Source organism: Bombina bombina, chromosome 5 (genome assembly GCF_027579735.1).
Source record: "Bombina bombina isolate aBomBom1 chromosome 5, aBomBom1.pri, whole genome shotgun sequence".
Taxonomy (NCBI): Eukaryota; Metazoa; Chordata; class Amphibia; order Anura; family Bombinatoridae; genus Bombina; species Bombina bombina.
Genome location: NC_069503.1, coordinates 88,756,459 through 88,769,124, shown reverse-complemented (window position 1 = coordinate 88,769,124; position 12,666 = coordinate 88,756,459). Strand labels below are relative to the sequence as shown.

General features: G+C 46.7%; 1 protein-coding gene across 2 annotated transcripts in view; it reads left to right on the top strand.

Moving 5' to 3' along the window:
* The first annotated feature begins 4,752 nt into the window (after positions 1–4,752).
* Positions 4,753–12,666, top strand: part of LOC128659946 (oocyte zinc finger protein XlCOF6.1-like) — a 156,820-nt gene continuing 148,906 nt past the window's right edge. For both annotated transcript variants that reach the window (XM_053713536.1, XM_053713535.1), the window contains exon 1: positions 4,753–4,881. In XM_053713536.1, coding sequence (XP_053569511.1) covers positions 4,836–4,881 — 46 coding nt within the window. In that variant the 5' untranslated portion in view covers positions 4,753–4,835. The remainder of the gene's footprint in view (positions 4,882–12,666) is intronic.

Here is a 12,666-nt window from a genome sequence, read left to right as displayed (position 1 = left end):
CCTAGGGTTTCTTCCTAAGGTTGTTTCAAACAGGAACATTAATCAGGAAATTGTGGTTCCTTCCTTCTGTCCTAATCCTTCTCCAAGGGACCGTTTCTTTTCACTATGTGGACGTGGTCTGTGCTTTAAATTTTTTATTTACAAGCGACTAAGGACTTTCGTCAGTTGTCTTCATTTTTTGTCGTTTTCTCTGGGAAACGTAAGGGTCAGAAAGCGACGGCTACCTCTTTCTTTTTGGCTGAAGTGTATCATCTGTTTTGATTATGAGACTGCTCGACAGCAGCCTCCTGAAAGAGTTACGGTTCATTCCTCTAGGGCTGTTGCTTCCTCATGGGCATTCAAAAATGAAGTTTCTGTAGATCAGATTGCAAGGCTGCAACAAATTTGATTCTTTTGCCTCCACCGAGGCTGTTTTTGGGAGAAAGGTTATTCAAGCAGTAGTGCCTTTCGTTTAGGTTCCCTGTCTTGTCCCTCCCTTATCATCCGTGTACTCTAGCTTTGGTATTGTATCCCACAAGTAAGGATGAAATCCGTGGACTCATTGTGTCTTTAAAAAGAAAAGAAAATTTATACTTGCCTGATAAATTTGTTTCTTTTTAGACACAATGGTCCCTATTTTATCAAGGTCTGGCGGACCTGATCCGACAGTGCGGATCAGGTTCACCAGACCTCGCTGAATACGGCGAGCAATACACTCGCCGTATTCAACATTGCACCAGCAGCTCACAAGTGCTGCTGGTGCAACGCTGCCCCCTGCAGACTCGTGGCCAATGGGCCGCCAGCAGGGGGGTGTCAATCAACCTGATCGTACTCGATCTGGTTGATTTCCGGCGATGTCTGTCCGCCTGCTCAGAGCAGGCAGACAGGTTATGGAGCAGCGGTCTTTGTGATCGCTGCTTCATAACGGGGCATCAAGCTCCATTCAGAGCTTGATAAATATGCCCCAATGAGTCCACGGCCCGCCCTGTTCTTTGAGACAGTGTCGTATCTCAAAGTTTGCTTTTTCTGATCTTGTTGTCCAACTGGTACTAGCAAGGTATACCTAATAAAGTGGCAGGTGAGTGTGTGTATGTATAGGTGTGTGTGTGTGTGTGTGTGTGTGTGTGTATATATATATATATATATATATATATATATTTATAGAGAGAGAGAGAGATGCTGCCCCCCATCGCTGCATGACGTACCCCCTTTGCTGCGCTAGATTCCTTTCCGTGTGTCATGGCATGAGACCGAGGCTCCCATTGGAGCCTTAGGAGGAGCGCTCTATTGAGAGCAAAGCTTCATTGAAATCGTTCGCATTGCGTTCCACTTCAAATACCAGTGCACATTTGTGTGTATTATGTGTTTATGAATAAATAGAACATGTTCTTCTATGTGAAGAACATAGGAATATGAAATATTCATATTTTCGTGTCAGGTTAGCGCACTTGAGAATATGGGATCAGGTTTGTGTGCCAGTAGTGTTTCCCCCCCCCACACACACACACTTTTTTTGCTTCATTAACTTCTATGGAGGAATACAGGGAGTGCAGAATTATTAGGCAAGTTGTATTTTTGAGGATTAATTTTATTATTGAACAACAACCATGTTCTCAATGAACCCAAAAAACTCATTAATATCAAAGCTGAATAGTTTTGGAAGTAGTTTTTAGTTTGTTTTTAGTTATAGCTATTTTAGGGGGATATCTGTGTGTGCAGGTGACTATTACTGTGCATAATTATTAGGCAACTTAACAAAAAACAAATATATACCCATTTCAATTATTTATTTTTACCAGTGAAACCAATATAACATCTCAACATTCACAAATATACATTTCTGACATTCAAAAACAAAACAAAAACAAATCAGTGACCAATATAGCCACCTTTCTTTGCAAGGACACTCAAAAGCCTGCCATCCATGGATTCTGTCAGTGTTTTGATCTGTTCACCATCAACATTGCATGCAGCAGTAACCACAGCCTCCCAGACACTGTTCAGAGAGGTGTACTGTTTTCCCTCCTTGTAAATCTCACATTTGATGATGGACCACAGGTTCTCAATGGGGTTCAGATCAGGTGAACAAGGAGGCCATGTCATTAGATTTTCTTCTTTTATACCCTTTCTTGCCAGCCACGCTGTGGAGTACTTGGACGCGTGTGATGGAGCATTGTCCTGCATGAAAATCATGTTTTTCTTGAAGGATGCAGACTTCTTCCTGTACCACTGCTTGAAGAAGGTGTCTTCCAGAAACTGGCAGTAGGACTGGGAGTTGAGCTTGACTCCATCCTCAACCCGAAAAGGCCCCACAAGCTCATCTTTGATGATACCAGCCCAAACCAGTACTCCACCTCCACCTTGCTGGCGTCTGAGTCGGACTGGAGCTCTCTGCCCTTTACCAATCCAGCCACGGGCCATCCATCTGGCCCATCAAGACTCACTCTCATTTCATCAGTCCATAAAACCTTAGAAAAATCAGTCTTGAGATATTTCTTGGCCCAGTCTTGACGTTTCAGCTTGTGTGTCTTGTTCAGTGGTGGTCGTCTTTCAGCCTTTCTTACCTTGGCCATGTCTCTGAGTATTGCACACCTTGTGCTTTTGGGCACTCCAGTGATGTTGCAGCTCTGAAATATGGCCAAACTGGTGGCAAGTGGCATCTTGGCAGCTGCACGCTTGACTTTTCTCAGTTCATGGGCAGTTATTTTGCGCTTTGGTTTTTCCACACGCTTCTTGCGACCCTGTTGACTATTTTGAATGAAACGCTTGATTGTTCGATGATCACGCTTCAGAAGCTTTGCAATTTTAAGAGTGCTGCATCCCTCTGCAAGATATCTCACTATTTTTGACTTTTCTGAGCCTGTCAAGTCCTTCTTTTGACCCATTTTGCCAAAGGAAAGAAAGTTGCCTAATAATTATGCACACCTGATATAGGGTGTTGATGTCATTAGACCACACCCCTTCTCATTACAGAGATGCACATCACCTAATATGCTTAATTGGTAGTAGACTTTCGAGCCTATACAGCTTGGAGTAAGACAACATGCATAAAGAGGATGATGTGGTCAAAATACTCATTTGCCTAATAATTCTGCACTCCCTGTAGGTTATCGCACGCACAATATCCTGATTTCAACTTTTTACACTCTTCGGGTTAGCACGCGAGCGAAAACTACTTTCAACTCATAATATGAGAGCAGCTTGCGCAAAAAGCTTACTTCTAGCGCACGATCCTCTCTCTAATATTGTATATGTTTGTATAAAATAATCAGGATTTTACTGTGTGTGTGAGGGAGATTGTGTTGTGTGTGCGTGTGTGCATGTTTTCAGGGGCTGTTGGAATACTAGAATAGCACAGATGAGTGTGTATATGTGTGACGTTAATTTGCATACGAAGAGAGAAGCGCTCTACCAGGAACGAACAACAGCTCAGTGGCTTGTTCTATGGCGATTTACCACCCGGAAGCAGCCTCTTTTAGCCCAGTTGTGCTTTTCACAGAGGAAAACTTTCCTGAAGTATATCAGTCTGATCCCGCCAAGTAAGGTCAGTCCAGCCACGAAATACCAGGCAATTCCCCTCTGAACAAGGAACATGACAACCCCAGATGATTGTTTTGGCCTCCTATGGGCCTCGTCAGTGAGGTGCAGCCACATTCCTCTAAGCACACTGAGCTAGGAGTCCACGTCTGGTTTCCCCATCACCCATAGGTAGACTTCCCCAGGGTCATATTAATTTGCATACGAAGAGAGAATCGCTCTACCAGGAACGAACAACAGCTCATCAGCTAGTTCTTTGGCGATTTACCACCCGGAAGAAGCCTCTTTTAGACCAGTGTGCTTTTCACAGAGGAAAACTTTCCTAAGTATATCAGTCTGATCCCGCCAATTAAGGTCAGTCCAGCCCCGAAATACCAGGCAATTCTCCTCTGAGCAAGGAACATGACAACCCCAGACGATCGTTTCGGCCTCCTATGGGCCTCGTCAGTGAGGTGCAGCCACATTCCTCTAAGCAATGAGTCAACGTCTGGTTTCCCCCATCACCCATAGGGAGACTTCCCCAGGGTCATATTCATTTTCATACGAAGAGAGAAGCGCACTACCAGGAATGAACAGCTCATCAGCTAGTTCTATGGCAATTTTACCACCTGGAAGCAGCCTCTTTTATATGTGTGACGTGTCTCACTTTTAGAGTCCCTATTCCCCCTTAATAAAACGATTGTGGCAATTGTGATATAACTTATGTAGGGCTGAATTCTAAATACAATGAATGCAAAAGACTGAAAACGGCTTCAGCATAAAGGTATGAAATGGCTCAGCGGTGAAAAGGTTAAACTTGATAACTTCCATTATTTCTATTATTTTTACTTTTTTATTAAAGAAATAGAAAATACTTTTGTCTTGAGCTATTTAAATGTCGCTATCATATCACTGTGGTACACTCTCTCACCCAGGCAATGCATGTTAAGATAATTAAATGGGCTATAGTGAGGTTTTAATAACCAATGAAAATGGATTTTATTTTCAAACCCTCACAAAACCCTCTCATACGTCTCATATGGGAATTCTGATTGGTTACAATGAGGCTGTAGCAAGTAAATTAACTGATTCCCAGCTAACTCACTGCATGACACAGGTTGTATTTAGTGTTGTGCTAATGTGACTGCTAGTGATATAGACTCAGGTGTATTTAACTTAAATTGCACTGTTTTTCACATTTTGTTTTAAACTAACTTTTATAAAGATATCACATAAAGAGTGATTTATTTATTTCTATTACTGTTTTTTTTTCTCCAGGTGTAAACGATGCTAAAATTTTATGTAAAAGGGAACAAACAGAGGCTCAGTGGCTAGCAAATATGCCAGAAGCTACAAAGCAGGAAATATGTGACAATATAAATACAGGTAGGTGTACTAGTGTGACGTGTGTCTGAGGGATACAGGGTACAGGTGAGTGTATGTGTGTGATATGTCTGAGGGATACAGGGCACAGGTTAGTGTATGTGTGTGATGTGTGTCTGAGGGATACAGGGCACAGGTGAGTGTATGTGTGTGATGTGTGTCTGAGGGATACAGGCTACAGGTGAGTGTATGTGTGATGTGTCTGAGGGATACAGGTTACAGGTGAGTGTATGTGTGATGTGTCTGAGGGATACAGGGCACAGGTGAGTGTATGTATGTGATGTGTCTGAGGGATACAGGGCACAGGTGAGTGTACGTGTGTGATGTGTCTGAGGGATACAGGGTACAGGTTAGTGTATGTGTGTGACGTGTGTCTGAGGGATACAGGGCACAGGTGAGTGTATGTGTGTGATGTGTGTCTGAGGGATACAGGGCACAGGTGAGTGTATGTGTGTGATGTGTCTGAGGGATGCAGGGCACAGGTGAGTGTATGTGTGTGATGTGTCTGAGGGATACAGGGCACAGGTGAGTGTATGTGTGTGATGTGTCTGAGGGATACAGGCTACAGGTGAGTGTATGTGTGTGATGTGTCTGAGGGATACAGGCTACAGGTGAGTGTATGTGTGTGATGTGTCTGAGGGATACAGAGTACAGGTGAGTGTATGTGTGTGATGTGTCTGAGGGATACAGGGTACAGGTGAGTGTATGTGTGATGTGTCTGAGGGATACAGGTTACAGGTGAGTGTATGTGTGATGTGTCTGAGGGATACAGGGCACAGGTGAGTGTATGTATGTGATGTGTCTGAGGGATACAGGGCACAGGTGAGTGTACGTGTGTGATGTGTCTGAGGGATACAGGGTACAGGTTAGTGTATGTGTGTGACGTGTGTCTGAGGGATACAGGGCACAGGTGAGTGTATGTGTGTGATGTGTGTCTGAGGGATACAGGGCACAGGTGAGTGTATGTGTGTGATGTGTCTGAGGGATGCAGGGCACAGGTGAGTGTATGTGTGTGATGTGTCTGAGGGATACAGGGCACAGGTGAGTGTATGTGTGTGATGTGTCTGAGGGATACAGGCTACAGGTGAGTGTATGTGTGTGATGTGTCTGAGGGATACAGGCTACAGGTGAGTGTATGTGTGTGATGTGTCTGAGGGATACAGAGTACAGGTGAGTGTATGTGTGTGATGTGTCTGAGGGATACAGGGTACAGGTGAGTGTATGTGTGTGATGTGTCTGAGGGATACAGGGTACAGGTGAGTGTATGTGTGTGATGTGTCTGAGGGATACAGGGTACAGGTGAGTGTATGTGTGTGATGTGTCTGAGGGATACAGGCTACAGGTGAGTGTATGTGTGTGATGTGTCTGAGGGATACAGGCTACAGGTGAGTGTATGTGTGTGATGTGTCTGAGGGATACAGAGTACAGGTGAGTGTATGTGTGTGATGTGTCTGAGGGATACAGGGTACAGGTGAGTGTATGTGTGTGATGTGTCTGAGGGATACAGGGCACATGTGAGTGTATGTGTGTGATGTGTCTGAGGGATACAGGGCACAGGTGAGTGTACGTGTGTGATGTGTCTGAGGGATACAGGGTACAGGTGAGTGTATGTGTGTGATGTGTATGAGGGATACAGGCTACAGGTGAGTGTATGTGTGTGATGTGTCTGAGGGATACAGGGCACAGGTGAGTGTATGTATGTGATGTGTCTGAGGGATACAGGGTACAGGTGAGTGTATGTGTGATGTGTCTGAGGGATACAGGGTACAGGTGAGTGTATGTGTGTGATGTGTCTGAGGGATACAGGTTACAGGTGAGTGTATGTGTGTGATGTGTCTGAGGGATACAGGGCACAGGTGAGTGTACGTGTGTGATGTGTCTGAGGGATACAGGGCACAGGTGAGTGTATGTGTGTGATGTGTCTGAGGGATACAGGGCACAGGTGAGTGTATGTGTGTGATGTGTCTGAGGGATACAGGGTACAGGTGAGTGTACTTGTGTGATGTGTGTCTGAGGGATACAGGGTACAGGTGAGTGTATGTGTGTGATGTGTCTGAGGGATACAGGGTACAGGTGAGTGTATGTGTGTGATGTGTCTGAGCGATACAGGGTACAGGTGAGTGTATGTGTGTGATGTGTCTGTGGGATACAGGCTACAGGTGAGTGTATGTGTGTGATGTGTCTGAGGGATACAGGGCACAGGTGAGTGTATGTGTGTGATGTGTCTGAGGGATACAGGGCACAGGTGAGTGTATGTGTGTGATGTGTCTGAGGGATACAGGGCACAGGTGAGTGTATGTGTGTGATGTGTCTGAGGGATACAGGGTACAGGTGAGTGTACGTGTGTGATGTGTCTGAGGGATACAGGGCACAGGTGAGTGTATGTGTGTGATGTGTCTGAGGGATACAGGGCACAGGTGAGTGTATGTATGTGATGTGTGTCTGAGGGATACAGGGCACAGGTGAGTGTATGTGTGTGATGTGTCTGAGGGATACAGGGCACAGGTGAGTGTATGTACTGTATGTAATGTGTCTGTGGGATACAGGGTACAGGTGAGTGTATGTATTTGATGTGCCTGAGGGATACAGGCTACAGGTGAGTGTATGTGTGTGATGTGTATGAGGGTTACAAGGCACAGGTGAGTGTATGTACTGTATGTGATGTGTCTGAGGGATACAGGGTACAGGTGAGTGTATGTACTGTATGTGATGTGTCTGAGGGATACAGGCTACAGGTGAGTGTACGTGTGTGATGTGTCTGAGGGATGCAGGCTACAGGTGAGTGTATGTACTGTATGTGATGTGTCTTAGGGATACAGGGTACAGGTGAGTGTATGTATGTGATGTGTCTGAGGGATACAGGGTACAGGTGAGTGTACGTGGGTGATGTATCTGAGGGATGCAGGCTACAGGTGAGTGTAGGTATGTGATGTGTCTGAGGGATACAGGGCTACAGGTGAGTGTATGTGTGTGACGTGTGTCTGAGGGATACAGGGTACAGGTGAGTGTATGTGTGTGACGTGTGTCTGAGGGATACAGGGCACAGGTGAGTGTACGTGTGTGAAGTGTGTCTGAGGGATACAGGGCACAGGTGAGTGTACGTGTGTGAAGTGTGTTTGAGGGATACAGGGTACAGGTGAGTGTACGTGTGTGATGTGTCTGAGGGATACAGGCTACAGGTGAGTGTATGTGTGTGATGTGTCTGAGGGATACAGGGCACAGGTGAATGTACGTGTGTAACATGTGTCTGAGGGATGCAGGGTACAGGTGAGTGTATGTTTGTGATGTGTCTGAGGGATACAGGGTACAGGTGAGTGTAAGTGATGTGTCTGAGGGATACAGGGTACAGGTGAGTGTATGTGTGTGATGTGTCTGAGGGATACAGGACACAGGTGAGTGTATGTGTGTGACGTGTGTCTGAGGGATACAGGGCACAGGTGAGTGTATGTGTGTGATGTGTCTGAGGGATACAGGACACAGGTGAGTGTATGTGTGTGACGTGTGTCTGAGGGATACAGGGCACAGGTGAGTGTATGTGTGTGATGTGTCTGAGGGATACAGGACACAGGTGAGTGTATGTGTGTGACGTGTGTCTGAGGGATACAGGGCACAGGTGAGTGTATGTGTGTGATGTGTCTGAGGGATACAGGACACAGGTGAGTGTATGTGTGTGACGTGTGTCTGAGGGATACAGGGCACAGGTGAGTGTATGTGTGTGATGTGTCTGAGGGATACAGGACACAGGTGAGTGTATGTGTGTGATGTGTCTGAGGGATACAGGGCACAAGTGAGTGTATGTGATGTGTCTGAGCGATACAGGCTACAGGTGAATGTATGTGATGTGTCTGAGGGATACAGGGCACAGGTGAGTGTATGTGTGTGATGTGTGTCTGAGGGATACAGGGTACAGGTGAGTGTATGTGTGTGACGTGTGTCTGAGGGATACAGGGCACAGGTGAGTGTATGTGTGTGATGTGTCTGAGGGATACAGGGCACAGGTGAGTGTATGTGTGTGATGTGTCTGAGGGATACAGGGCACAAGTGAGTGTATGTGATGTGTCTGAGCGATACAGGCTACAGGTGAATGTATGTGATGTGTCTGAGGGATACAGGGCACAGGTGAGTGTACGTGTGTAACGTGTGTCTGAGGGATGCAGGGTACTGGTGAGTGTATGTGTGTGATGTGTCTGAGGGATACAGGGTACAGGTGAGTGTACGTGTGTGATGTGTCTGAGGGATACAGGGCACAGGTGAATGTACGTGTGTAACGTGTGTCTGAGGGATGCAGGGTACAGGTGAGTGTGTGTATGTGATGTGTCTGAGGGATACAGGGTACAGGTGAGTGTACGTGTGTGATGTGTCTGAGGGATACAGGGTACAGGTGAGTGTATGTGTGTGATGTGTCTGAGGGATACAGGGTACAGGTGAGTGTATGTGTGTGATGTGTCTGAGGGATACAGGGTACAGGTGAGTGTATGTGTGATGTGTCTGAGGGATACAGGGTACAGGTGAGTGTATGTATGTGATGTGTCTGAGGGATACAGGGTACAGGTGAGTGTACGTGTGTGATGTGTCTGAGGGATACAGGGTACAGGTGAGTGTATGTGTGTGATGTGTCTGAGGGATACAGGGTACAGGTGAGTGTATGTGTGTGATGTGTGTGTGAGGGATACAGGGCATAGGTGAGTGTACGTGTGTCCCATGTATGAGGGATATAGGGTACAGGTGAGTGTGTGTATGTGATGTGTCTGAGGGATACAGGGCACAGGTGAGTGTATGTGTTTGATGTGTCTGAGGGATACAGGGTACAGGTGAGTGTATGTGTGTGATGTGTCTGAGCTATACAGGGTACAGGTGAGTGTACGTGTGTGCCATGTATGAGGGATACAGGCTACAGGTGAGTGTATGTGTGTGATGTGTCTGTGGTATACAGGGCACAGGTGAGTGTACGTGTGTGATGTTTCTGAGGGATACAGGGTACAGGTGAGTGTATGTGTGTGATGTGTCTGAGGGATACAGGGTACAGGTGAGTGTATGTGTGTGATGTGTCTGAGGGATACAGGGTACAGGTGAGTGTGTGTATGTGATGTGTCTGAGGGATACAGGCTACAGGTGAGTGTATGTGTGTGATGTGTCTGAGGGATACAGGGTACAGGTGAGTGTGTGTATGTGATGTGTCTGAGGGATACAGGCTACAGGTGAGTGTATGTGTGTGATGTGTGTCTGAGGGATACAGGGTACATGTGAGTGTATGTGTGTGATCTGTATGAGGTATACAGGACACAGGTGAGTGTACGTGTGTGATGTGTCTGAGGGATACAGGGTACAGGTGAGTGTATGTGTGTGACATGTCTGAGGGATACAGGGCACAGGTGAGTGTATGTGTGTGATGTGTCTGAGGAATACAGGGCACAGGTGAGTGTATGTATGTGATGTGTCTGAGGGATACAGGGCACAGGTGAGTGTACGTGTGTGATGTGTCTGAGGGATACAGGGTATAGGTGAGTGTATGTGTGTGATGTGTCTGAGGGATACAGGGCACAGGTGAGTGTGTGTATGTGATGTGTCTGAGGGATACAGGGTACAGGTGAGTGTATGTGTGATGTGTCTGAGGGATACAGGGTACAGGTGAGTGTATGTATGTGATGTGTCTGAGGGATACAGGGTACAGGTGAGTGTATGTGTGATGTGTCTGAGGAATACAGGGCACAGGTGAGTGTATGTATGTTATGTGTCTGAGGGATACAGGGTACAGGTGAGTGTGTGTATGTGATGTGTCTGAGGGATACAGGGTACAGGTGAGTGTACGTGTGTGATGTGTCTGAGGGATACAGGGTACAGGTGAGTGTATGTGTGTGATGTGTCTGAGGGATACAGGGTACAGGTGAGTGTATGTGTGATGTGTCTGAGGAATACAGGGCACAGGTGAGTGTATGTATGTGATGTGTCTGAGGGATACAGGGTACAGGTGAGTGTGTGTATGTGATGTGTCTGAGTGATACAGGGTACAGGTGAGTGTACGTGTGTGATGTGTCTGAGGGATGCAGGGTACAGGTGAGTGTATGTGTGTGATGTGTCTGAGCGATACAGGCTACAGGTGAATGTATGTGATGTGTCTGAGGGATACAGGGCACAGGTGAGTGTACGTGTGTAACGTGTGTCTGAGGGATGCAGGGTACAGGTGAGTGTATGTGTGTGATGTGTCTGAGGGATACAGGGTACAGGTGAGTGTACGTGTGTGATGTGTCTGAGGGATACAGGGTACAGGTGAGTGTACGTGTGTGATGTGTCTGAGGGATACAGGGTACAGGTGAGTGTATGTATGTGATGTGTCTGAGGGATACAGGGTACAGGTGAGTGTATGTATGTGATGTGTCTGAGGGATACAGGGTACAGGTGAGTGTATGTGTGTGATGTGTGTGTGAGGGATACAGGGCATAGGTGAGTGTACGTGTGTCCCTTGTATGAGGGATATAGGGTACAGGTGAGTGTGTGTATGTGATGTGTCTGAGGGATACAGGGTACAGGTGAGTGTATGTGTTTGATGTGTCTGAGCTATACAGGGTACAGGTGAGTGTATGTGTGTGATGTGTCTGAGGGATACAGGGCACAGGTGAGTGTATGTGTGTGATGTGTCTGAGCTATACAGGGTACAGGTGAGTGTATGTGTGTGATGTGTATGAGGGATACAGGGTACAGGTGAGTGTTTGTCTGTGATGTGTCTGAGGGATACAGGGCACAGGTGAGTGTATGTGTGTGATGTGTCTGATGGATACAGGGTACAGGTGAGTGTACGTGTGTGCCATGTATGAGGGATACAGGCTACAGGTGAGTGTATGTGTGTGATGTGTCTGTGGTATACAGGGCACAGGTGAGTGTATGTGTGTGATGTTTCTGAGGGATACAGGGTACAGGTGAGTGTATGTGTGTGATGTGTCTGAGGGATACAGGGTACAGGTGAGTGTGTGTATGTGATGTGTCTGAGGGATACAGGCTACAGGTGAGTGTATGTGTGTGATGTGTCTGAGGGATACATGGTACAGGTGAGTGTGTGTATGTGATGTGTCTGAGGGATACAGGCTACAGGTGAGTGTATGTGTGTGATGTGTGTCTGAGGGATACAGGGTACAGGTGAGTGTATGTGTGTGACATGTCTGAGGGATACAGGGCACAGGTGAGTGTATGTGTGTGATGTGTCTGAGGAATACAGGGCACAGGTGAGTGTATGTATGTGATGTGTCTGAGGGATACAGGGCACAGGTGAGTGTACGTGTGTGATGTGTCTGAGGGATACAGGGTACAGGTGAGTGTATGTGTGTGATGTGTCTGAGGGATACAGGGTACAGGTGAGTGTATGTGTGTGATGTGTCTGAGGGATACAGGGTACAGGTGAGTGTATGTGTGATGTGTCTGAGGGATACAGGGTACAGGTTAGTGTATGTATGTGATGTGTCTGAGGGATACAGGGTACAGGTGAGTGTACGTGTGTGATGTGTCTGAGGGATACAGGGTACAGGTGAGTGTATGTGTGTGATGTGTCTGAGGGATACAGGGTACAGGTGAGTGTACGCGTGTGAAGTGTGTCTGAGGGATACAGGGTACAGGTGAGTGTATGTGTGTGATGTGTGTGTGAGGGATACAGGGCATAGGTGAGTGTACGTGTGTCCCATGTATGAGGGATATAGGGTACAGGTGAGTGTGTGTATGTGATGTGTCTGAGGGATACAGGGCACAGGTGAGTGTATGTGTTTGATGTGTCTGAGGGATACAGGGTACAGGTGAGTGTAT